Below are 27,786 nucleotides of genomic sequence, written 5' to 3'. Positions count from 1 at the left end.
CAATACTCACAAAAAGTGCCAAATTGTGGTCATGCTGGCCTTTTTAGAATCTTGTCTTTTAGCATTCTTTTGAAATTCACTTCTAGAATGTGAGACAGCATCAAAGCTTTTACATGTTTTCTTACAACCACCTCAGGAAATAGATGTTGAAATAATAAAACTCTCATCACTTCATTCCCCCTTTTCACTATATGCCAATGTATGAGCAAATGGGCCATTCTTCGTATGAAGCTGAAATTATTCTTATAAAATTTTGTTTTGAGAGGGAAAGGGGGAAAGTACTAACGGAGAGTACTATTCTTGTCTACACTGAATCTGACATGACTTTACAGTGTAATTTTACACAGTTGACTTTCCACTGCTCTTCAACTCCATACTCTTCCCTATGCTAGGAATGGCAGACCCTCTCTCTACCTGTGGTAATCCTTTCATGCCGAGATAAAATGCTGACTCTTTGGTGAAGCTGCCATTGATCTCCAAGCCAAAAGTCATTTTATGAATTTTCTCAGCACTGTGAATATTTCTTATACTTGTTCATATTCTATTTTGTACAGTACTTATTTGTGCATATGTCTTATCTCTCTAGAAAGGTAAGTTTTGTAAGATGTACGTGTCTTCAGGGCAGGACTAGTACCCTACTTATCACTGCTTCTCCCTCAGGACGTAGCACAGTATTCTACACATATCAGATGCTCAATAAATATTTTTATTTACTTTCTGGGGAAAACTGAAGTAGAAAAGACGATTCCATTCATGGTGGGTAGTATTTCCTGATGTACAAATAGACTCTGCCACGAGAAACTTTTTTAACGTAATTATAATATTCTACGTTTCTTAATAAACAGAAGAGCCCAAGATACATGACAAATTAATTATTACTCAGAAAGTTGGAGGAAAAGGATAACAGAAGATTTCTTGTTGCAAGTGATAGGGAAAAAGAGAAGGTAATTTGGAGGGTCACTAGCATAAGGTTTTACTGAAAAAGATTCTGAGTGCTGTTGTATATGGTCACTTCCTAATCACAGGTGGGTAAACTCACTCACACTATTTCACTTACAAGATACTCTCACAGTACTTTACACTTTTTCCTGCTTAAAGACACAGCTGCTCTTAATAATTATCTTTTTCTCCTTGGTGCAAAGAGATTATTTATACTAAGCCTGCTGACATTCACAGGAGTTTTAGCTTTCTCCACTGAAAATGTAGATGATTGAAAGGATATTGCTAACACCTGCACAAGAAATTCAATGACTCCATGGTATGTAAATTTAATTATTTTCTTTTTTTCCACGGTTTTTTAAAAAACATTTCTGAGCCTTAGAAAAGTCCTAGCAGTATCTTTTCATTTAAAAGTGGTTCAGTGGTTCACTGAACAGGCTGACACACAATTTCATAGCGGGGGAAAAAAGCTGTACCTTTAATCTAATTTGTGCTTTCAATTCCCAGCTAATGTATCTGGGGAACCTGATGTCTGCATTTACTAAGAGACATCTGTAATGCATAGAGCCAAGCCCTCCGCAATTTCATGAAGCATAGGTGAAAAATTAGTCTAGATTCTTGCAGCTGCTATGCAACATAGCAGAGATTTATCAATTTCTCCATATACTCACAGATGTAGAAATATTCCCGGCCTGGCCTGAACTCAAATCCTAGAGAGAAGGGAGTGAAGAGCTGGAATTTTTCAGAAAATTTCAGTGGTCCATTTGGAGAATGAGGTCGATTACATTCCCACCTCTTGAACCCTTTGGAGGTGTGGTCACAGGAGCTATAGCCATCAAAGTTCACCATGTATAGGACATATCGTTCTGTCTTATCTTCGGGGACTGAGTCCTCATAGTGAGGGCAGAACACATCCAGGTAGTCATTAATACAGACATCGATGTGGTAGTCACCTCTCTGGAATCTACAATAGAAGGAGAAAAGGTTCAGATTATTCATAGGCAAAAAGCTATCCATCCAGAAGTATCAATCATGTTATACAGGGGAGTCACTCTGCAATGATTAAGTTAAGAGACAGAACTAGCAGCCACATTATGGTGGTGTTATTGCATGAGATTGCTGGGGTCTGTATAGGGATTTGTGTGTGTCATGATTTGAGCTACTGTGTAGCCAAATCCAAGTAACCTGTTAGAGTGGGATTTTTAGTTTACCCTGTATGCAACATTAGAATTACACTTAAAGTTTTAACTGTTCAAGTTCCTGAGTAAATTGTGTAGTAACTGTAGTCAATTTTCAATTATCAGCATTAGTGAAGGGGCAGGAAAAGAAAAAATTACATATACAAATAAACCACTAACCTCATTTTAATTCATTAACCCTATTCTCCTCCCTGTCTCATATCTCTTTCTAAACTGAATTTTAAAAGTATACAAAATGTTCATTTTCCTTCCTTTTTATAATTTACTTTTGGGAGGAGGTTTGGTAAGTAGTGAAAGGAAGAATGTTAAGTGTGCAAGCAACAAGTCTAAATTATTCCTAAGTCATCAAATACACATAAACACAAATCATGTGTGACCTACAGTATAAGCAAGTCCTTTCCACCAACCAATTGGACACTTTCTCAGAACGCGTTAAGTCAAATCAACATGAGAAATGTTAGGAAGTACAAATGAAAAATGCTGGAAAACTAGTTGCAGTAGAGTTGAAGGTATCACCTTTAAAATTTTATAATTTTTCAGGGGGTGGAGCCAAGATGGTGGCTGGTAAGCAGGGACTAGAGTGAGCTCTGTTACCGAGTCCCTCCAAAAACCTATAAAAAATGGCTCTGAACCAATTCTAGAACGGCAGAACCCACAGAACAGCACAGGGAAGCAGGGCTCCAGCCCAGGACAGCCTGGATGGTCTCTGGGTGAGGTCTATTCCACACGGAGCTGGGAGCTGGGAACGGAGTGGAGCAGAGCCCAGCCTGAGCAGCGTGGACCATCCAGACCAGAAGCCGGGCGGAGGGGGCCCTAGCACCCTGAATATGTGAGCTGCGGCAGTTACGAGACTTCTCAACCCACAAACACCAAAGACTGCGGAGAAGGTTAGTGGGAAAAGCTGCGGGAGTGGAAGGAGGAGTTCGCAGTTCAGCTCCCAGCCCCGGGGGCAGCGGAGGTGGGGCAGCTACAGCTGTTGTTACTTCCGGCTCCAGGCCCACCTGGTGGGAGGAATTAAGTGGTGGATCAGAGCAGGGGTGCACAGCCTGCTGAAGATCTAAGCCCAGTTCGGGTTGGGGGTTCTTGGGGAAGGAGCAGTGCGGGTCTGACAGAGCTGGCACCTCCCCGCCAAACGTGGAACATAGAACTTGTTAGTCTACAAGCAGTCATACCCCACTGAAAAACTCAAGGATCAAGTTAGTTGGTTGGGAATATGGCCAGGCAGCGAAAACACGCCCAGATTCAGTCTCAGACTTTGGATTCTTTTTTTGGTGACAAAGAAGACCAAAACATACAGCCTAAAGAAGACAACAAAGTCATAGAGCCTACAACAAAAGCCTCCAAGAAAAACATGAACTGGCCCCAGGCCATAGAAGAACTCAAAAAGGATTTGGAAAAGCAAGTTAGAGAAGTAGAGGAAAAATTGGGAAGAGAAATGAGAAGGGTGCGAGAAAACCATGAAAAACAAGTCAATGACTTGCTAAAGGAGACCCAAAAAAACACTGAAAAATACACTGAAGAAAACACCACCTTAAAAAACAGACTAACTCAAATGGCAAAAGAGCTCCAAAAAGCCAATGAGGAGAAGAATGCCTTGAAAGGCAGAATTAGCCAAATGGAAAAGGAGGTCCAAAAGACCACTGAAGAAAATACTACTTTAAAAATTAGATTGGAGCAAGTGGAAGCTAGTGACTTTATGAGAAATCAAGATATTATAAAACAGAACCAAAGGAATGAAAAAATGGAAGACAATGTCAAATATCTCATTGGAAAAACCACTGACCTGGAAAACAGATCCAGGAGAGATAATTTAAAAATTATTGGACTACCTGAAAGCCATGATCAAAAAAGGAGCCTAGATACCATCTTTCAAGAAATTATCAAGGAGAACTGCCCTGATATTCTAGAGCCACAGGGCAAAATGGAAATTGAAAGAATCCATAGATCGCCTCCTCAAATAGATCCCAAAAAGAAATCTCCTAGGAATATTGTCATCAAATTCCAGAGCTCCCAGATCAAGGAGAAAATACTGCAAGCAGCCAGAAAGAAACAATTTGAGTACTGTGGAAACCCAATCAGAATAACCCAAGACCTGGCAGCTTCTACATTAAGAGATCGAAGGGCTTGGAATGCGATATTCCGAAGGTCAATGGAGCTAGGATTAAAACCTAGAATCACCTACCCAGCAAAACTGAGTATCATGCTCCAAGGCAAAATATGGATTTTCAATAAAATAGAGGACTTTCAAGCTTTCTCAATGAAAAGACCAGAACTGAATGGAAAATTTGACTTTCAAACACAAGAATCAAGAGAAGCATGAAAAGGTAATCAAGAAACGGAAATTGCAAAGGGACTTACTAAAGTTGAACTGTTTTGTTTACATTCCTACATGGAAAGATGATGTGTATGATTCATGAGACCTCAGTATTAGGGTAGTTGAAGGGAATATGCATATATGTATGTATATGTTTATGTATATATATAAGAGAATGTGTATGTATGTATATATCTGTGTATATGTATGTATGTGTATGTATGTGTATACATATATATATATGTCTATATATATATGTAAAAGAGAGAGAGCAGACACAGGGTGAGTTGAAGATGAAGGGAAGATATGTAAAAGAAATAAAATGAAATTAAGGGATGAGAGAGCAACATACTGAGAGAGGGAGATAGGGAGAGATAGAATGGGGTGGATTATCTCGCATAAAGGTGGCAAGAGGAAGCAGTTCTGTGGGAGGAGGGGAGAGGGCAGGTGAGGGGGGAATGAGTGAACCTTGCTCTCATCAGATGTGGCCTGAGGGGGAATACCATACATACTCAGTTGGGTATCTTACCCCACAGGAAAGAAGAGGGAGGAAGATAAAAAAATAAAAAAAATAAAATAAAAGGGGGCGGGGATGATGGAGGGGAGGGCAGATGGGGGTGGAGGTAATCAAAACAAACACTTTGGAAAGGGGACAGAGTCAAGGGAGAAAATTCAATAAAGCGGGATGGGTTGAAAAGGAGCAAAATGTAGTTAACCTTTCACAACATGAGTATTGTGGAAGGGTTATACATAATGATACATGTGTGGCCTAGGTTGAATTGCTCGACTTCTTAGGGAGGGTGGGTAGAAAGGGAAGAGGGGAGAGAATTTGGAACTCAAAGTTTTAAAATCAGATGTTCAAAAAAAAAAAGTTTTTGCATGCAACTAAAAAATAAGATACACAGGCAATGGGGCGTAGAAATTTATCTTGCCCTACAAGAAAGAAGGGAAGAGGGGATGAGAGGGGAGGGGGGTGATAGAAGGGAGGGCTGACTGGGGAACAGGGCAACCAGAATATAAGCCATCTTGTAGTGGGGGGGAGGGTAGAAATGGGGAGAAAATTTGTAATTCAGACTGTTGTGAAAATCAATGCTGAAAACCAAATATGTTAAATAAATAAATTTAAATAAAAAAAATTTATAATTTTTCAATCTAGGAAGTTGTTTTTCAGAAGCAACTAAAAATAAAGGTTTGGTTTTTTTAAAGTGCTTCTAGCATAGAAAACCACAATGAGGCAGCGCAAAGAAAAAAAAAAAAACTTCATTTTCAGCTGGTAAATTATTCTCAGAATGAGTCCTTAAAAGATTAATCACAAAAGAAAGCTGCTGCTAAAAACAACAACAACAACATCCTGGCTCAAAAACAACAGCAAAGCCCAGAATCTTAAAGTTGGAAGGGACTTCAAAAGGTTATGTAGTCCAACCTTCTTTCCAAAAGAGGAATTTATTCTTCAATATCCCTTAAAAGTTCCGCCCCTACCTAAACACTTGTAGTGATGGACAGCACAATATTTTGAGACATGACTGTTCCATAGTTGGACAGATCAAATTATTAGAAAGTTATTCATTATAGACAGCTGAAATGTATCTCCCCTGTGTGATAAGAAGTGATATCATGAGTGATGACTGAATAAATCTATTTTCTCTACTCCAAGCCACACCTTCAAATACATAACATTATTATATCACTTCTCTATGAAGAATGTATCTAATTACTCAAATTGTTCATCAAATGATATTATTTTTCAGGGCTTTCCCCATGGTAATGACTTTCCTCTCTATACATTCCAGTTTACCAACTTCCCTCTTAAAGTATGGTGCCCAAAACTGAATATGATAGGGTCTAATCAGTGCAGACTAGAGTAGGACTATGTATTAACTGTCTTGATCTAGTTCACACACTTCTTTTAAAAGCATCTTAAGATTACATGTTATCTGGGAACCAAAGTGTAACACCTTTTGCCTCTGAAGAACATCAAGCAGAGCTAAAAATCACAACTACTTCTCAGAACATATAAAAGTTAGGGGTGGGGGGAATCCATAGAAAATAGAAATAAAGGAGGAAAATCATAGATATAAAGATTAACTCCTATTTTGCCCCAAACAAATCACACGGAAAGACTATCAAGGGCATTAGTCCCTAAATTCTATTCTTAAATGTAAAACTATTCGTAGATAGAGATATTATCACCATTCGTCCCCTGTGTTTTCAGAACAAGCACACTTTGGCTCGAAAGAAGTGAAAAATCACAGACTTTTACACCTGGGAAGATCATCTAGGCCAACACTCTCAATTTACAGACAAAACTGAGGCCCTTAGATCTTAAATGATTGACTCAAGGTCACACAAAAGTAAGTGACAAAATCAGGAATAAAACTGTCTCATCACATCAGTACTTCAGTTATTAAATAGCAGAACTTTTCTCTAGATCTTCCTCTTTAAAAATGCAAAAGAAAAGACCTTTCACTAGGCTGTATCTACTTCCTTGCTGCACAGATATTAGACCATTGATACTTATATTTACAGCTGTCCTAGGATCATTTCATTTATTATTGGCAAGATGCTTTGGCAAGATGTGAGGAAAGCCCATGATGCTTTTAAAAGATTTTTAAAAAGCAATGTAACATTGTTGCCAAAGTATAAAAAGGAGACGCTGCAATATTCGGCTAAAAAGATGCTGGGATATGAATCATCAGCACACAGAATAATTTGATAGTTCTGAATGAGTGCCATAGGAGAGATGCAGTACTGTCCAGATGCACTTTGCATTATCATAATTTTTATTTAGGTTGCTGTTGATGATAATTTTTAAAAAATCATTGGTGTTTTCTGTCACACATTTTTAGTCCCTAGAGTCATGTGTTATTGAAAATTAGAAAAGTGAAATAGCTTCTCCAAATGTTTAGACCAGTCCAAGACCAGAAAGGATCTTTAAGAGAGGTTACAGACCCCATACTTTAACTCAGATTTCACAAACTGTCACAAGTATTTCACAGCACTTATTTCATTCTCTTCCCAATACTTACTCTAAAATTTTAACATTCTTTCATGTGACAAACATGATGGTTTAATCCCACTGTAGGGTTTTCCAGCTAGTTTTCATTTTTGGTGCATGTTGGTTGCTCATCTTTCTTCTTGTTGCTTCCTCCTTTTCATTCTTCTTCCTCTCCTCCTTCTCCTTCTCCTCATTCAGGTACTGAGTATACCTTATAATAATGAGCTAATGCTATAGTTACCAATGAGACTTCCATTTAATCACGGTCCTCAGAGCGCAGAATGAGACACATTTTTTTTTGGACATGACCCACACGTATTTGTTTTGCTTGACTTTGAGTATTTACTAAGAGGGTTCTGTTCTTTTTTCCAGTGGAAGACAAGGAAAAACAGATTTTTATTCACTAGAAAAAAGCCATTAAGGTCTTAAAAACAGTATCTTCCTATTTAATCACCTTGCCTCAAGCTTCTCCCTAGTCCCCTTCACAGCCATCAAGATAATTTTCCTAAAGCACAGGCTTGAAAATATTATCACCCTGATCAACAAATCCAGTGATTCCCTATTACCTCTAGGATTAAATATAAAATCCTCTATCTGGCATTTAGAGCTTTTCACAACCTGGAACATCCTTCCCTTTACAGTCTTCTTATATACTATCTCTTTCCATATAACCCAGACATAACGTTCTTCTTGCTGTTCTTCACACACAACACTCCACCTACCACAAACAGGCTTTTGCACTGCCTATTCCCCATACCTGAAATGTTCTCTTTCCTCATCTTGGCCTCCTGAAATCTCTGGTTTTCTTCAAACCTCAGCTAAAGGACCACCTTCTACGTGAAGCCTTTCCCGATGCCCTTAGCTTCTGGGCCTTTCCTCCCCACACTATTATTGTATACATTTTGCATATATTCTATATACTCTTGTATATGTACGTGTTGTCTCCTCCATTCTAATGTAAGTTCCTTATATCCACTTTTGTCTTTTCATCTCATGTTTATCATAGTACTTGGCACATGTTGGTTCTTAGTAAGTACTTGCTGATCAGTAGATTGATTGATTTTTGAATCATTACTTCCTGATGTAGGTGACCTTACCTTCTTCATTCTAAACACACGCTCCTCTGGCAGTGATGCAGACAGCTAGAGAATTTGATTTCTAGAAATGCTACTAAATAAAGTAGATTTCAAGTTGAAGTGTAACCACATCTTAATTATCCTCCCTTCAAGTTCACCTTTTTGTTAATTACTTTTCCCTGTGTAATCCTATTTTCATTCCCAATTTATTTGCTAGAGTCAAAAACATTTGCATTTTTCCAGTGAAAAGGAAAGATATGGTGCCAATTTAGAGTGGTCTGTACTGGGGCCTTCAAGATGCGGTGTGCACAGTGGACACAGGGCTGGTCTTTGAGTTAGGAATACCAGTAATCAAGTCCTGTAGTTGAGAGATACTATATAGGAGACCACGGTGAAACCATTAAAATCTCAGTGCTCCGAAGAACTCTTTAATATGTAAAGTTACAAATGTAAATGACTCATTTGCAACAGTAGAGAAAATTTCCACAATATGGTGTTCCCTTTACCAATGAAACCACAGATCTGGACTGGAGGGGAAAAAATGTTTTTTTGATCTTCAGTTGATATTTCTGATGTATCAACGAAACTACATCAAGGGAAACATATACCAAGCTATTCTAGCATGAAGCTCCTGAGTGAAGTTTCTTATTTCCATTGATACACAAGTAACATCACTAAAAGTTAGGAAACAAAGCTGTGTTTTTTTCCTTTCTATTGTATTCTTTAAGGAATTAATTATGGATATATTAATCTGTCCTAACTAGATAGAAGGCTATTGAATTCTAAACTTATTTGAATCAAGGAAGGATAGAAGGAATGAAAAAAAAAGGAAGGAAGGAAGGAAACAGGCATTTATTAAGCACTTACTATGAATTAGGCACTGGGGATACAAATGCAAGGAAAAAGAAACACATATTTTCAAGAAACAGTTTAATTGGGGATGGAAGTGAAAAGTGAGAGAAAGATTGAAAGAAAGAAGGGAAAGGGGCATGGTTTTGAAATCTAGAGAAAGTCAGGTAGAGGACAACGATGAGGAGGAAGGGAGGCTGGCCTAGGACCCTCTACAAAATGGGAATTCTAGGAGGAACTCATCAATGGGATGGGGCAAGGTGGATGCTTATGGAAAGATATTCCATGGTTTCTAGGCCATGGGTTGTAGTAGACTCAATATTCCTATTATAGTGGACCTAAATTGTAACTTCTTCAATTATAAGACAACTTTATTATTCTGAAAAGGAAGAGAAATGACGTTTTCTGTGTTCAAAGGCTAAGTGAGCATTTGATTAGCTACTGATGTTTCTAATCTCAGGGTACTTTTCCAATCCTCCCCTCTAACCCCTATTTCCAATAGCAAACCACCCAATATCAAAACTAAATCCAGAATGAGTGAATTTGACACAGTCTTTTTTTTACTCTCCCTATTAATTTACAGTTTAATATTAGAATATGACCTCTTTCTTTAAACAAAATAACACCAGTCTCCTTTAAACAAGTGCATAGTCAAAACTGCAATAAAAGTGAGGAAGAATAGAATATATTTGCAAATATGCTTTGTTAGAATATGTGAAAAGTAGCAGTCCCTGTTTGTAACAAAACAAGCTTCCTCCTCTTTCCCTTCTGCTACTCCTGTCTACACAGAATGTAAACCTTATGCTTCCCTAAAGCCTCTCTCACAACAGATGTTCTTTTTGTGGTCCTCAAGCAGTTACGTTAGAAACTACACACCTTCAAGGAAAGCTTAGGGCAATATGAGAAATATTAGCGCCACAATGTGCCTAAAATAGATTTCTTTTGTTCACTTTTGCCCTCCTTTCAAAATATGTATGCAAAACAACTTTACATATATTATCTCATTTGATCCTCACAACAAACCTTAAGTGTTATCCAATATTATTATTCGACACTACCAATATTATCATATCTATTTTAGTAATGAGGAAACTGAGAATTGGAGATGTCAAGTGATTTGCTTTGAGTCACACAACAAATAAATGTCAAAGAGATGGAACTCGAATCCAGATCTTTCTTGATTTGGGGTTCAGCACTCTTCCCTTCTTTCATAATCTAATCTTTTAACTGTACCAGTAGTTAAGCTTTTTTTAAAGATATATTAATTCATTATCACTGAAATTTTCACTACTACGAAGAAAACTAATAGTAAGTAATGCTATGAGCTATTATGTGCAAAGACCATTAGAGATAAGTTGATTCAATTCAGTGGTTTCTATCACCAGCATACTCCAGTAAAACTACTTTTCGGGCAGCTAGGTGGCACAGTGAGTAGAGCACTGGTCCTGGAGTCAGGGGTACCTGAGTTCAAATCTGGCCTCAGACACTTGACACATATACTAGCTGTGTGACCTTGGGCAAGTCACTTAACCCCAACTGCCCTGCCTTCCCCCCCGCAAAAAAAAAACTCCTACTTTTATGAATACAGAATATTTGGTACTTTTTAGAAAAATCTCAGCAGTAAATTGTAGTGATGTCACCTCTTTATCTTTTGTCAGAAGTGCAATGAATCAACAGTCACTCCTGCCCCAACTTCCACACCCTATTCCTCCCCAAATACATTTTGTAGAGAGAAACACAAGACAACTGTCAAAATATTTTGAACCTAATTTTGTTGCTCTGTTTATCCATTAATGAAAATTCAAATGCTGCCTGTGAACTTTTTTTTTTGGTAATTCCAATTCTGGTCATGAAAGCCTTGACTTGAATTCAGTAACTGTAGGTCATTGAAATAAGACATATTTCAGTTGACTAGGTGTTTAGAATGCAATAATAGCTTTGTATGCTGGCCCAATTTTTTTCCTTTTAAAAATAATTCAATATAAAATCCTATTTTGAAAAATGCCATAACCGACACTAATTGCCCATTATCATAATGATGGATTTAAAAGCCAAAATATTTTTATTGTTGCTTTCTCCAGACAAATCACATTAGTCTTAATGCACTTTTGTAAGTGTACATCACAAGAATAGCACCTATCTTAAAAGAGGGTACATTAAATGTTTCCTCTTCTAGTGTCTTGCTTTCACTCATTTGAAGTTTATTTTCTTAAGCTCCAAAGTAAACAGAATTAACATGGCAGACCCTAACACAAATTGCATTGGAAGCATAGGAAGCTCAATAATTGGTTCTAAACAGCTTAGATCAGCCTGAGGCTGATAGTGAATTCTTTCTTGGCTTTTAAAAATGTGTCAATATCAAAAAAGCTTAACCATGATTGCACAAAACCAACAAACACAGATCACATTAAATGCTTTTTTTCTAAGAAAAAAACAATTAACATTTGGGGACATAATGCATTTTGCTACAGCAGCCTCTTCTACAATGTTAAAAAAAATTTCTTTCCAGAACCTACTGAGCGATGCCTTCCCCGACAAAACTGCAGCATCACCCTCCTTCAATCACCCATTGCACTGCATTTAGTAATATATTTAACACTGCACCTGTCATGGAAACCCAGATTCGTAGAATAAGATGCAGAAAAGATCAAAGAGGCTATCCAATCCATCCTGTAAGGGCTGGATTAAACCAAATGATTCTGTTCAAGAAATGTCAGCCTCAATCAAATAAACCACCTGCCAAAATGACTTTCCCATAGCCTTTGTGTATCCTATTAGGAGTCCTCAGTCTAGGTTTTGTTTCATAATAATAATAGCAACATCAACAATAACGGATCTCCTTCACACAAAGACTCTACTGAAGAAGAATGATTTAACAACTCTTAAGTGTTTTAGCAATGCAGAAATACAAAATGAAGCGTTTATTATAGGCAATCATGATGAACATTGCTACCCCAAACCTACACTTGGCACACATAAACAAGTAATAAAATAATGTAATGTGCCTATCTATGACTTAGAAATTCATGGTTTCAGCTCCAGCTGTGTCAAAACCTTGCTGGGTAAACATGAGCAAATCAGTTAACCTCTCCAAACCTCAGTTTCTTTGTCTGAAAAATAGAGATAACTCTTCCTCTACCTAGCTTACGAGACTGCTATAAAGTTCAAATTCAGTAATGTTCATAAAATACTTTGTTAACTAAAGAGCAATAATTAAATTATTATGCCAAATACCTAATAGTATTGAGCTGTTTCAGACCAGCTGTTGTTTAAAATCATAAAAATAACACTTAAACCATCGTTCGGAAAGTGGAGAGAAAAAACTTCTAAATATTCTGGTTTTATGGCATCTCTTCTCCCTTTGGTCTTCATTACCACAAAGCAAATATATCCTCAGCAAGAATTCTTTGATGGGACTCAACAAAGAAATAAATTTTCATAACCACCATGCAAATGTAATAAAGTTATCTGTGCTTTGACGCAAAATATGAAAACAGCAATATTTAAAAAGAAAAACTAGTAATAACTAGGGCCATTCTATATTGAAACAGCATGAATTGATAGGATGTGATAGTCTTAAAAGTGAAGGTCAAGAAAAGGCGACAAAAGCATCTTGATTTCAACAAAGAAAAACAACCATTGCAACCGCTATTCTAGCAGTGGTTTAAAAAAATAATTATGCCTAGACTAGGAGACAACTTAAGTACCTAAGGCAGAGTGAAAGTTCTTCTCTTGTCATTAAGTCCTCTATTCAATTACCATTTATTGGGATAATTAAACACTGGAAAGTGATGCCAGGCTAATTGTTAGATTATGATAATTACATGTCTTTGCTATGCTACAGCTGATCAAAATAAGATGTGGTCCCATGCACTTAGCAAAAGCTGCTCTGTAATCGTCAGACTTCTATAGAGAGCCTAGTCATTTATTACTAGTTCATTAAAAATCAGGCAGAGAAGCTTATTGTTTGTAATGTTTCTTTCTTGTTCTTTTTCCCCCAACACAATCTGCTGGAATAAAACACCCAAAAGGTTAAGCCCAAACTTTTGCCTCTCACTGGCTCACTTCCATCACAATTACACAGCCGAGTAGCATCAGGCTCCTGTGTCTGAGAAGGTTCAGTGGACTGCTTCAGAATACCCAGCAGCCACCCATCACATTGGCAGGAAGACCTGAGGCCTCTGTCAACTGTGAAATGTGTCACAGGGAGTCACGTACAGGGACAATTAATCCTTTGACATTCTAGACGAGGGAATCTTGCTCTAGGGCTAATCAAACTCTAGTTCTGGCCTATATTGCTCCAGTTTGGAACATTCCCTAAGGTTCTGCTAACAACACTTTTAGGAAATTTTAACATCCCTAGATTAGTTGTATGCCTTTCCTAATCTAGGAATTCAGGTTCCTATTTGAATGTCTAGGACCAGGATAGGAATCTGATTTTTGAGAGGGACCTTCCAGTGTCAATCTTTGGGGAATGAATGAAAACCAATCCATTCTCCCTTGGAACTTTAGCATCAGGAATGACTGACCTTTCTAGGCTCACTGCCCAAAGCATAGGAAACAGTCATTCTCATTCTCATGATGGGAACTCTGATTTATCCTCAAGAACACTTAACCTCCAACGCGATCATCACTGGGCATTTCCCATTACTTTTCCTACAATGTTAAGCAAAATAAGATTTTTATGGCCTCTGCCAAGAGGCAAAAGTAGAAGTTATAGAGATTTCTTTGAACTAAGTAATAAGGCCCGAAGAGCTTTTAGAATTGCCGATATTTATAGCATTTCTTATAGGCTTATGGTACAGTTCATTTTTGACCCGTAATTTATTTCTCTTCTAATAAGTTCATCCCCGCCCCTACACTCGCCGCTCATTTTTTTTAGGAGAATGCTCTCTCTGAAGATGAAGAGTTGTGATTATTACCATTTTCATATAGCTAAATCCTCAATGAGAAAAGAGGCAAATGACAGGTGGCAAAGTAATGATGGAGGAAGGAAGGAAGAAAAGAAGTTACATATGAGGTACAGTTCCTTAGACAGAACTCAATAAACATTTGTTGATTTGAACGTCAGAGCAGGACGGTGAGGTGGGGCAAGGGGGAACATTTTTCTAAATAAAGATATTAACTATTTCTGAACGCCAAAATTAATTCACAACACTGAGAAAACTATGTATCATCACTCAAGTACTCTGTTACCTCACAATTTCAGAAAGGCTTTCATCCAGGAGATAAAATGAAAAGTGTTATAGAAAAGTCTCATGCTCTTCTTTACCTTTCTTTCACCTTGACAAAAAGAAGAGATTATGCTACTATTCTCCAAAAATAATATTAAACTGCATTCTGATGTGATGTCAGAATAGTGCTTGAAATGCCTTACTTTATACTAGTATATGTGAAGCTATGATTTTGTACGAGCATTTCAAGCCCCTGGCTTGAAATTCAAGACAGGAGAGGCACTTCAGAATAACACATAGAAAGGTTTTGTACCACCTAGTAGTATTGTTTCTTCCTCACATTCATTACAATGACATTCATTCATATAACTGGGTCCTATATTTACTTTTATAGCCTGTACCACAGAAGGTTAGAGGCAAGAAAAATGCAACCATAAAAACAACCCCCTCCCCTCCAAACTAACTGCTCTTCCCTGAGGAAACATAAAGAGGAAGGTGAAACTTTTTTAAAAAATCAACATTTATTTCCCATGGATAAATCTGGGCACTTAAAGGATGCTCAAGTACTACAATGCCTTTACCAACTTAAATACTTGTGTTTTTTGGTGACGGAAAACATCTTCTTTCTTTAAAATAAATTCCACTATCCCAACATCTGTGTTTGGAGTGGGGTTGCAGTTCAAAGTAAATACACATGACCTTCTTGGTCTTTAAAAAATTTTGTTCTACTTTTGTCTCTGAAGGAAAACACTTGTCTAGTCTGCGGGGTTTCAGGGGCACAGTTGTACCAAAACATGTAGATGATAAACTAAGAGGTTGATAAAGGGCACCTCCATGCTGTGGGACATGTCGGCTCATTGATCCTGAAGAGAGCAGGCTCATCTTTGGTTTCTTGCAATATCAGTACCTCGAATCCCTGTTCCTGCAGCTTCTTTTTCTGTGCAGATTTTTCATGTCTTTGGGAAGTTAACTTTCTAAGTTGGTCCATACTCGTAAAGGAAGAAGTAAGTAGAAACTATGAATCATTGTGTTAAAGGTATTATTTTTATTTTTTCACTAAATTTTAATGCTGACTGATCTTGGTCAGAAAAAATTGTGGGATATAACTCCAAAAGGGACATCAAAATCAGCATGGGATTCAAAATAAAATCTGTAATTCATCTCAGAAATAATAACATCTGTGATGATATCTTTTTGCTAGATTGATTTATGGAATGTGCTCATAGAACCTTAAATTATTATTTAAATTCAAATAAATACATTCAAAACAAATATTGATTTTTAAATCAAGAGAGAAATTAGATTTGCAAATCTAGAATAGGAAGTGCATCTTTCAACAAGGTTCCTGGAATGCTAATGTACAAGTTAATATAATATTCCCATGAAAACACTCTCAATTGCTCTCACTCAAGACATATAACATCTAGTTCATGTTTCTGAAAGGATTCACAGCAACAGCCAAGTCACACCCATGAATCCCAGACATTAGCAGAAAAATTTATATCCTTCATACACACATGTATATTACACAATAACAAAATAGGGCTATCTAGTAACATGTTAGTCATGGGTCTAACCTGGAAGACACTGTCTACGGGGCTTAACAGAATGAAGATCCATGATTGGTGTTGTTAATTTTGCCATGAGGCATATCCTGGTATACATTAATGGATTAGGAGTAACAATTTTCCATCTTGACAGCTCAGTTCTGTTACGAAATAGAGTGTTAGTCTTGGAATCAAGCAGACCTGAGTTCAAATCCTGCCTCAGATACTTTCTGGTTATGTATACCTTTCTCATCCTCAGTTTCTTCCTCTGTAGAAAGGGAATAATCATAGCACCTACCTCCTGAGGTTGATGTGAGGAAAAAATGACATATTTGTAACCAGTTTGCGAACATTAAAGGGCTACATAAATATTAGTTAATATTGTTATCATCATCAACATATCATCCCTAATGTTTTGGCTTTCTGTATATATAGACAGAAAACTAACACTAACGTAACAGGAGTAGGAACACTCACCAATTTGATTAGAATGAGCAATATGGTGCACTGAGGTATGAAGAGCAGGTTTGGAGATCTGCCTGTATGTCCCCCCCCCCCCAAAAAAAAACTAGAAAAGTCTTCATCTGAAAACACTACACTAGTGAAGGAAACTAAGATACCGTAAAGTGTATAGTGGATCAAGTGACAAAATATGAACCAGAATGAAGATAATTCACAATGGAAATTTGCATTATAAACCTACTATGCTACAAACAGAAATTTATAGCATGTAAAGTTGAGGTAATATCTCATCAACAACTTAATTTCAAGCATAAAGAATTTCTTGAGGAAGCATCTCCATTTAAGTTGTTTGAGCAGGTTTGTGTCGATTTTTAATTAATGCTAGTAAAGTTCTCAGAAATATTTGAAAGTACTATGGAAACATGAACTATTGCTGCTATCTGTTAGAAATCAGAACATTTTAAAATTCATACTCTGTGTGAGGAATTGTTCTGATTCCAATGACTAGAAAAGAATTTACAGGGCAACTCAAAACTGGATATATCACTCCTATTCTTTTTAATGGCAAACTACACTCCTTCTTCTCCAAGCACTAAATGAAATGAAAAATGGAATTTTCATCATTAAATTAGCATCTGCTTATTATTTATCTACCACATCCATGAACTTTTCTAAACATAAACTTTAAGCAATCTGGAACCAAAATAAAATTTCTGTCATTCTTCTCAATAAAATTAAAAATCAAAACTTCTCCCTTCAAAAACCAATAGCTTATTTCTTTTGTATTCCTAAACATTACAACTGTTTTCTAGCACTCTGCTATAATTACAGATTTGATGTTCACAGCATGAATTACTCAAGCTGATAGATGACAGGGGACCTATACAAATAGAGTTCCCTGAGGTCTCCGTACTTTAAATAATTTCACATGAGCCCTAACTCTGAGTCAGAAGCCCTGTGATCTCTCACTTGCTATCTGTGTGAGCTTGGACCAGTCATATCACTTCCCTGTGTTTCAGTTTCCTCAGTCTCTAAGATGTCTTCCAACTCCAAATCTATGCCCCAATGATATAAATAAACATGTAGAATAAAAATTCTACATATTAAGAAGTTGTCGGTTCTGGTCCATTTAATATTAGTGAGGGAGTATTTTTTCCTTCTAAATTTCATGAAAAAGAGAAAAATATAAGCAAGTTAGTTCATATTTCCCTATTTTAAAAAGTCTAGCTCCTTATCTTATTGATTTTCTATAGCATTAGTTATTTCCAAATGAAAATTTCCTGTGTTATATCACTCTAGTTCAACACCATTTTTATTGTCTAATGTGACAACGGCATACCATAATGATAAAATACTGATTGTAGTTTGCCATAAAGGGAGAATCAAAATGTAGCTTGTTTTTAAAATATACAAAAAAACTATAAAGATACTAAAAGTACATACTTGAGGGCATTTTTTTTACTCATCTTTACCTTCTGGACTAGGAGCAATTTTTATCAACAAGGAAAGAGACGAGTGTTTTCTTCTCTGTTTTGTACATGGAGTACAGTCTCTGGAATGGAATTTCTTCAGGGTTTACAAAAAGTGGGATAGGCTCTTCTCCAGTTACCATAAAAATCAACAAGGTCACTTTTACAAACATCTCCTTTAGATGCTCTAACTTCAAAACCCAGAGCTCCCTCTAATAGGAAATACTACCAAATAGCCAGATTCTTCTAGATCTATAAAGCAGTCCTCAGCACTGCCACAAACTTTTGTGACCTTGGGCCAGTCATGTCTCCTTCTTTGGACCTCAATTTCCTCATCGGTAAAGTGAGAGGAGTAAGCTGACTGTCCTGTGAGGACTCTTCTCCCTCTAATAATCTGTGAGGTTGTTGTGGTTTTTAAAGGTTGTACCACTCACTATAAATATCACATTGGACCTTGTAATAAAACTGCTTTAAACACATTAAAATTAAAAAGAGAAGTACAATTTGAGACTAGAGATGTAAAGTATCCAAATAATTATAGCTGATATAGCTAGGGAAAGAAAAGCCTTTCTTTCATAACTTTTGTTTTAACAATGCTTATAGCTTGAACTTTAAAATTTCCATTATTTGCAAATCTAGCCTTGATTTCTAGAGTAGCAATTATCAGATAAGTGTATCAAGGTTGAATTAGCCTATAGGCACCATCATATGGTGCATGCCAAGAATTGTATCTTTTCCTTCCCCTTCCCATTCCAGTCAAACATCGCTCTATTCCAGCAATATGGTAGCCCAGTGCTAAGAGAACTCGGTGTTTTGAAATGCTGTGGCAAGCCTTAGGTGGTTCTTCAGTTCTTTCCTCACACTATAATAATAGTATCAAGATAGACAGGGTGCTGAGCCAGTTAAAATAAACAACTTTCTGCTTTGTCTCTTGCTTTGATTTTCATGTGTGGTAGGTAGTGTGCTCTGTCCCTAGACCCTCAATGAAGGGGGTTGGAGGGAATGCGTTGAGCTCTTTACCAGCAGTATTTCAGCTCCCATATGGAGCAGAGGCTCAACCAGGCAAACTGGCACTCAGGTCCCTAGCTGCCTTTTCCACTTTGTGTTTCCTTTCCGGGGTAGGTGATCAAACATCATTTTTGGGGTGGATATGTCTAACCCTGAAGACAACCTCGTGAGAACAAGAAGTTCAGTGGATTTAGTTCCCAGTTATTTAGGTCCCAGCTCACAGAGGAAGCTTCTGCATCAGAGAGGATGACCACCAAAAAAAGTATTGGCCCAAGCCTGGCCAGTCTATTTACAAGCAGATATGTACCAGATGTCGCTTAGACAGTGCAGAGCCAATATGAAATATAAAATGCCTAATTAGAGGTCCTGCAAATTGCTTTGTCTTTTAAATTTTTAAGTACCACCTTTCTAGCATGTTATGTTTAGAATTTCTTTACAGGAATAAATTGTTTGTTCCATGCTTGATGCATATTGTACATTAAGCATGCTTTTGGTCCCTTCTGGGGGGCAAACCTAGATGTGAACCATAATGTAAACAATTAGTGAAATGATCTGCAAGATGCTATGGGTTTAGCAAGCTGAAGAGTGTGATAAAGTGAGCTAACTCATCTCATTAGAAGTAGGCTCCCCTAAGACACAACACAGTCCAACTCCATGACTGGGTCCAGAGCCTGTAGGCCTCCTGGGCAGCAAAGAAAATGCCATGGTACCTCAGCCCCTGCAGGCTCAACTGTGGCTCCTCAAAATTAGAAATAAATTGGTGCCTGTGGGCTATCCATTCTCCCATATTGCTTTTACATGACTTAACAGCATTTTTTTGTTGAAAGAATTCTTTAAATGGTTAATGTGTTCTAATATAAACGTCTGCTTGCTTATTAGTGTTAGACTTCTGCAAACAGATATTTGATCTAATTTCTGATTATAATAACTCTAAGAATATTTTAAGGATCTGTGATCTGATTAGTATAGATAACCCCCAGTATGAGAACACCCTTCAACCAATACAGATCTCAATGTCTGTTACTTAATAACTGGTCCCAGGGAGTTGCCTGAAACGCACACATGCTCGGTTACACAGCTAGTAATTGTTGAATAGTATTTGAACCCAAGTCTTCCTGATAAATTGAGCATTCTCTCCTCTACACCATACTGCTTCTAATAAATTATAAATGGACTGATATAAAATAACTGCAAAGATTGTAGCCTACAAGAGAAAATCAATATCATCAAAGAACAAAAAGCAAACATTATTATATTAAAGTATTAAGTAAAACACCTTTCTAAAAGTCTTAGACCTCTTTGTTGAAGAGTTCAAGTTAAACCATCAGAGGGTTACAACTGTTATTGCTATCATCTCATAAGACATTTATGTCCAAACATGAAAAATGAAAGGTAGATTAAGTTTGTTGAGTCCCATTAGTTTTCACAGGTGCAAAACTTGATTGGAGACTTGGAAACCATGCATATTTGTCACCCAGAAATCTCTGAAGATTGTGAGGAGTCAGCTCAAGACATTTATTAGTGTGAAAAAGCTAGCATTCACATAAAATATTGGAATAATTTGATATTAGTTACTCATTGAAAAGTGGGAAAATCTGAGTAAAAACTCTGATTTTTATCCTTAATTCTCCAAGTGTTGTTAGCAGACAAGGTTTGTAAAATTAGGAACTATCTGGAGGCATCCAGTAAACTGAACTGAGGTTTTCTGGTTTTAAAGAATATATCAAATTATTGAAAGGGACTATTATTACTGAATAGTTTACTATTGAGAATAAACTACAAAATGGTATTGAAACAATTAATATTATATATTTTCTGACTGCAAAAATTATAAATTACAATTCTTTGAACATATCCTCAAAAAAGAAAAATATTCAATTCTTTTGAACATCTTGATGATCTTTATAAATGTTCTTGATTTCAAGAACTTACTCTGTCATCTACTTTACTACTTTTCCAAACTGGGATTAAACTATACACCAAGAGTTAATTATGTAGTAAGACTTCAGGGATGCCAAAAGGCCAGCCTTACCAAAAAAATCTTCTTGTGATACTTGTATTCCAGTTCTCAAAGGCTTTTTGCATTTTAAGTGGGTTAAGACATTACAATACTGGGAAGGAAATGGCTAGATGACATTATGTATTTTATTTATTTAACAAGCTGTTCTAATTTAACTTATCTGCTCTCACTTGTAACCTACTACTCAGCCATAGGAAAAGGAAACTTTGATATAGAAGAGAGGACCTATGGAATGAAATCTTCTTGGGGAGAGAGAGCAAGTATTACTGAGCACCATTGTGGAAGGCCCCAAGCAGCCTAACAACAGTCCTAGGCATTTTATATTTTGCAAGAAGAAGAATAAACATAAAAATAAACAGACAAGTTTAAAATTTTGATTAGGACGTCCTACTCCTACATGTTGTAGCATATGGATATCAGCAAAACCTCTATAAACAGAAGCCCATTCAAGTTATTATTTCGCCTTGTGTAATGAGGAGGTCTGGCACATATGTAGAGCACCTGGGATGGTGTCTCAACACAAGGACAACACAGGAAGCCTCCTATGGAAAGAACTGTGATGACAAAGGAAGTACCTTGGAGAGATAGACTGTAGACTTTCTGAAACAAGTTCTGGTTAGCTCACTACATGTCAAAGGAGTCTTTGGTTGGCTACAGAACAATTCAAAATAGGCCTTTTAGTTTCACCTAAAATCACTTTGCTTCATTTGCTTCTGGAAAATCTTGGTGATTTCCTCACTCGGTGGAGTTCAGAATGAAGTGGAATGTCTGAGCTTGGGCTGTCTGAAAAGACTGGAGAGAAATCTACAGAAAACTGGGAGCCTGAGCTCAGGCCAAATGTTGCAGTAAGATCATCCCTGAGAAGCAAGGAACAATCTACAGGAACACATTGGGTTGCCTGGCAGCAGAAGTTTAAATGAAGATATGTCTGGCAGAGACCCCACCCTTGAATATGAACTTGGTAGGACCAATGCCAGGTAGGAACTGAGATAAATTAAGCCTCCTCCTCCTGAAAGAACCAGGTGGTATAGGACAGCACATACTCTAGAAGTGTGGAGGGAAATGTTTGTATGTTTCTTCTGGCTATGTCTTAGAATTAAATATCCTTCTGTAAAAGCTGATTGATATTAACTGATTAAAGAGGAACAGAGTCAATGGGGGTTCAAGCCTTTGGCAGTAGAAGAAAAAGCTGCTTTAATCCCCTCCGGGCAAAAAGGTACCCTGAGGGGAGATACAATCCATTTGTCTTTGAGAAGTGAGCTAGAGTACACACTACATTTATATTTCAGTTCAGGAATACAGCATTGTGGACAGACTAAACTATACTACATTCTCCCACTAGTTACAGGAATCATATGTTTATGACATCACATCAAAGAACATTAAGCTCCTGGAGAAGAAGAAATTTTCCATGCCCTTTTCTGACACCCCTGAGTGCTGTACACATAGCAGGAACATAATAAATCCTTGTTGATTAAGAGTAGGAACAATGTGTTTGAATAATACTCACTCCAGTTAATGGCATTGTATATAATTCTTCATTTTCCCCCATAGTGCATGAAAAAATGACTTACATTTGTATGGGCTTTACAGTTTTCAAAGCACTTTTCAATATCATCTCTCATCCTAGAGTAGAGTCTGTTCATAATAGTGATTAATAATGATTCAGGATGCATTATCTCCAACTTTGTTTATCCCAACTCCTTCTTGTCTCCTCATCCTATGTGATTCTTGACCATATCTTTATAGAAATCAGTTAAGGAAATCTACCTAAAGGTTTAGACACCTTTCCTCAAGGATGGAGGTGCAGTGCTGCTCTCAATGTGTCCCTTACAAAACCACGAATTCAGAGCTTGAAAGGAACTCAGAGATAATTTAGTCCATTCCTCTAGTTTTATAAATGGGAAAACAGCTGTAGAGAGGATATTCCTTGAAATATCTGACTGGTGGTGGCACTTCTTTTTCTAATCATATATATCCTTGTGAAACTTACTGAACATAGGTCACCATCGATAATCTATATGCTACACTATAACTTATTGGTATTTATCATAAATCTTTCTATTGCTCATTTAGTCACCAGGAATTTTGATATTTCTGAGTCGTTTAGCACTGGTTCAATAAATGTTATTGCTTAAGTCAAGAAAATCAACATGAGAATTCATGTGGCTCAATACAGATTCTTCAACCTCCAACCACATTTGTCTCTGTATAATGAAGATCAGTCAATGAATGGAAACTGATACAGCTGAAAACAGCTGAGCTGCTCTCAAGGTGGAACCCCTATTGTTCAGAAACTACAAGTGGCACAGTAGGCCAGGGTCAATCAATCACGCAAACATCAATTAAGCACCTACCATTATATATGTCAGGCAGTGAGCTTAGTGATGAAAATACAAAGGCAACAATAAATAAACTAAGCTAAAATACAATCCGCTTCCTCAAGGGATTACAACCTAGCTGAGGGAGGCAATAGCTATATATATAGGCATATTTAAAATATACACTAAATAATTTGTGGGGTAGGGCATTAGCACTTGATGGTAGCAGGAAAGATTTCACATGGAAGGTAAGCCTTCAGTTGAACCTTGAAGGAAACTAGGGAGTAGAAGAGGTAGAAGGAAACAGGGAGTTTATGCCATGCAGAGATGGGAAAAATATTTTAACAAGCATTTATTAAGCACCTACTATATGGAAGGCACAGTAGTATGTGCTTTACAAATATTGTTCTCATTTGGTCCTCATAACAACCTTGGAAGGCAGGTACTATTATCATGTCCCTTTTATACATGAGAAAACTAAATCAGACAGAGATCAACTGATTTTTCCAGGCCCTCACAACTAGTAAATGTCTGAGTACAGATGTGAACTCAGGTCTTCCTGATGCCAGGGCTCAATCCATTGCACCACCTAACTGCTTCTAAAAATGGAATATCATGTGTCTGATGAACAGAGGAAAGGACAGTTTGGATGGACCTTAGAGTGTGAGGAGGTGAGTAATGTCCAGTGAGGCTAGAAAGACAGGTTGGGGCTAGGTTGTGAAGTTTTAAATGCCAATCCAGAATTTATATCTGATCCTAGAGGTAATAGGGAGCCATTTATGTTTATTGAGTAGGGGGAGGACATGGTCAAACCTGTACTTTAGGAAAAATTACTTTTGCAGCAAGGTAGATGGCGGATAGAAGTATGGTCAAAAACTGACTTGAAATGATAATAAAGATTTTTAAATTAACATTTTAACTTTTGTCCTAAATGACTTCTGAAATGTCGCCTATTCTTTTAGTACCTAAAGTTTTTAAGAGAGCTACTGAATCCCTAAACTTCAGTTTTAAGAATTTGAGTGCAGATTACAGAAATGCTCAAAAAATGTTTTACACCTGGTCCACCCTTACCACAACATCTGCATGACATTGGTTGATTGATAGATCTTTGATTCCAAAGATTTTGGAAAACTAATCATATGCCCAAGCACAGATAATTTGGCCTTTCCCAAAATGGTTTACAATATGTTGAACAGATGGAGGTCATTTCCTTTATTTCTCTAATTTTCCCTTTCTCCTGTGATAAGAAAGATGTTGAAAAAAATGTACTTCACTGCTATGCAGAGCACATTCCTGTAGGTCCTAGTTGTGTTTAAAATCATGTATTTTAAATAATTGATTTTATCAAAGATAAATTTGGGTTCAAGATGGACAATTCTAGAAATTTTTATAAGCTTTAATTCTTACATTTGGAGAAAGTGCATGAAACATAATGGAGTCATGATTTGAGATTTTTACAGTTTTTTCTTTTCATTAAGGATCTATCGTTGAAACAACAAGACTTTTCCAATACTGTTAGGCCACTGTATTCTTTGGTTCAGGATCCCAAAAGTAAGAGATTCCTTCTAGAATTGTTTCTCTTGATTATAGAGTAAAGATTATCCACCACCTTGAAATTGAAGCTATCTGCTTCATTAAGTCTTCACTTAATTAAGCATATGGGACAAAAATTCTACTTTGTTTTTGTGATGACTCTCCTTGTTCATAGATTGTCCAAGATTTATCAGATTCTACAAGCCAATCTGAAGGTCACAGCATAGTCACAGAGATGCACTGAATGTTTTTAGTTTGATAATTAACCAAGCCAAGTTTGAAGAGGTTCATTGACAAAGAGTTGGCCAACAGGTGACATATTTTCTCACCTATATGAATTCGTGAAATTATCGACATAGCCACAGAGGAGATATGTGCATACACAAAGTACAAATACATAAAGATGACTATGAAACTACGGTTCTTTGAAATTGAAAAAGCATGGTACTTCAGAATTTTTTCAGTTCTTTATACTATTCCATCTCTCTTTACTCCTTTTACAATAATGAATTTCCTTAATGACTAAATAGTTTCTCTTTCTGCTATCTTCAAGCATGTTCATTGCTACATTCCATGTACAACATTTAAAAATAATTCTGAAATGTTTTTTTTTCTGGGTCTGTACTTGAAAATATGCCTAGAGTAGGACACACTGGTTCTTTGGCCTCTTCTTTATAAAGAACCATGTAAATTAGAGAATTATGGGTGAAAATAAGGGCACTGTACATATGTAGCTCATCCACAAAAAAATTCAACAAAATGTCCATTGTAGAGTATAAGCCAGACCTCATTCTGTAAGAAACACTGCTGATTTCTCTCTCTTTGGGGGTGTTTAAAATTCTAAAATTATATAATGTTGATGTGAATTAAAAAAAAACCTAAAACAATAGAATAAGTGAATCACATCCATACATGACAACTAATAAGTACTAAAATGAAATCTTTACAGTAAGGAACATCACTCTTAGAAGGAAAAGCTAATTATTCCAAAGTCTCTAAATAACTACAGGAAATAGAAAGAACAGTCTCTCAAGATCTAATCCCTGAGTTTTAATCCCAAAGGAATAAAAAGAATCTTCATCTTTCTGAGTCAAAGACTGTAGTACTTCATAACATAAAGATGATAGGTCCTTTCAGGATAAACAATTTAAATATTGTTTGTTAGCCTATTAAAAGTTTGCGACATCTCTGCTCTATTCCATGATATTCATCAATAAACTCCCATTGATCTCTACAGGAATCTTCATATAGACTCATACAGTAATACCTATGTGCTCAAGCATCAAAGATCCATTTACCTCACATGTGCAATTTGCCCACTTATTCATGCTGCGATAATATTCTCAGTTTAATTACCCGTAAAGCAAGTAGCTAAATCAGCTACATTGGTTAGTATTCACTGTTTACGTATATGTATGGTGCGTAAAATCATGTAATGTTTCTCTATTTGCAAAACGATTTTTTAAAATTTCACCATTCAGAATGGCTCTTTTCTTCTATCATAATTAGCTATATTCAGCAGAGAGGCTATTGACCTTTGTTCTTTTCATACTTTTTTATATTTTTCAAACTGAAATAAAATTGTTAATGTTCTGAGGGATAAGGTCAAACATTCAAACTTTCATGATTTGTATAGTACTTTGGAAAGGTGTATATAGTATACATACCGACATACAAACAGATTGTATGAGTACAGGCCATCTAATGCATGAAGAAGATATGAGGGAAAAACAACTAACAAAATACCAAAATAGTTTTGCTTGAACTTCTGTCGTAAAAGAACCACAGATTTAGACTACAGATGTCAGTATAGATTACTGCCACTCCTCATATCTCTCTTATAAAATAAAAATCTATAAATTCCAAGCATACCTGTGGAATTTATGCATACTTTTATATATTGATGGGCACTAATTACTTAAATGAAGGTTAAACATCTTTCTTAAAACAATTAACCTTGAAAATAAAATCTTTATGAATATGCTAATTATTCTTCTCTAGTAGGCATTAGCCAACACACACACACACACACACACACACGCATACACATGCACACACATTGATTTGGTTCTAAAGCTACAGATTCTATAACTGCTGTTTTATAGTACAAGGTCAAAGCTACACATCTTGCAACTATCTTCTGATTAATTACAAACATATATATCATATAAAGAAATGGTGAATATATTGACAAGGATAATTGCATCTAATATAAAATATAAACTCCCCTGATTGGCTTGGAGAGTCCTTATACATTAATTCCTTTCTCACACCCTTTGGTACAACCAAACTGGGCTGCTTGCTCTTCTTGTACACAGCAATCACTTCCGAGCCTCAAAGAATCTTCCCTTACTTCCTAATAGACTCAGCTCAAAGTCCACTTTCTATATGAAGTCTTTCCTGATGCCCTTCCCCAAAATGTCAGTGCTCTACCTCTCAAAACAATCTTGTATTTACTCTAAATAGGCTTGCATGTTTTAATGTTCTTTTGCCTAATTGAATGTAAGCTGTTTGAAGACCAAGACTCATTTTTTTTTGTTTTTGTAGCCCCAGTACATAAAAGGTATCTGGCATAGGATAAGAATTATAACGCTTCTTGATTTATTTATATTTTTTGGTGTAAGGTCAAAATAATCAAGTGTTTTGCAAAAATAGGATTACAGATTTAAGAGGTGAGACAGACCAAAGAGGTCATCTAGTCCGACCTTCTCATTTTACTTATGAGGAAACTGAGGCCTGGTGATGGGAAGTGATTTTTCCAAGATCATTAGCACCCATGGATCCATTACCTTTATGGAAATAAATTGCAGATCCATTTTTCCAGTCCTAGTCTCTTCCAAGCTTCAATCCCATGTCACCACCTTTTAGACATCTTGAATT

At 36.7% G+C, this 27,786-nt stretch overlaps 1 protein-coding gene across 2 annotated transcripts in view; it reads right to left on the bottom strand.

The window, feature by feature from the left end:
* Window positions 1-27,786, bottom strand: part of EFNA5 (ephrin A5) — a 328,795-nt gene that overhangs the window by 58,139 nt on the left and 242,870 nt on the right. For both annotated transcript variants that reach the window (XM_036740917.1, XM_036740918.1), the window contains exon 2: window positions 1,611-1,903. In XM_036740917.1, the coding sequence (XP_036596812.1) occupies window positions 1,611-1,903 (293 nt within the window). The remainder of the gene's footprint in view (window positions 1-1,610; window positions 1,904-27,786) is intronic.

The sequence above is a fragment of the Trichosurus vulpecula genome, chromosome 1 (assembly GCF_011100635.1).
Source record: "Trichosurus vulpecula isolate mTriVul1 chromosome 1, mTriVul1.pri, whole genome shotgun sequence".
Taxonomy (NCBI): domain Eukaryota; kingdom Metazoa; phylum Chordata; class Mammalia; order Diprotodontia; family Phalangeridae; genus Trichosurus; species Trichosurus vulpecula.
The sequence above is the reverse complement of the archived record's forward strand: the minus strand, read 5'-3'. Positions and strand labels throughout refer to the sequence as shown.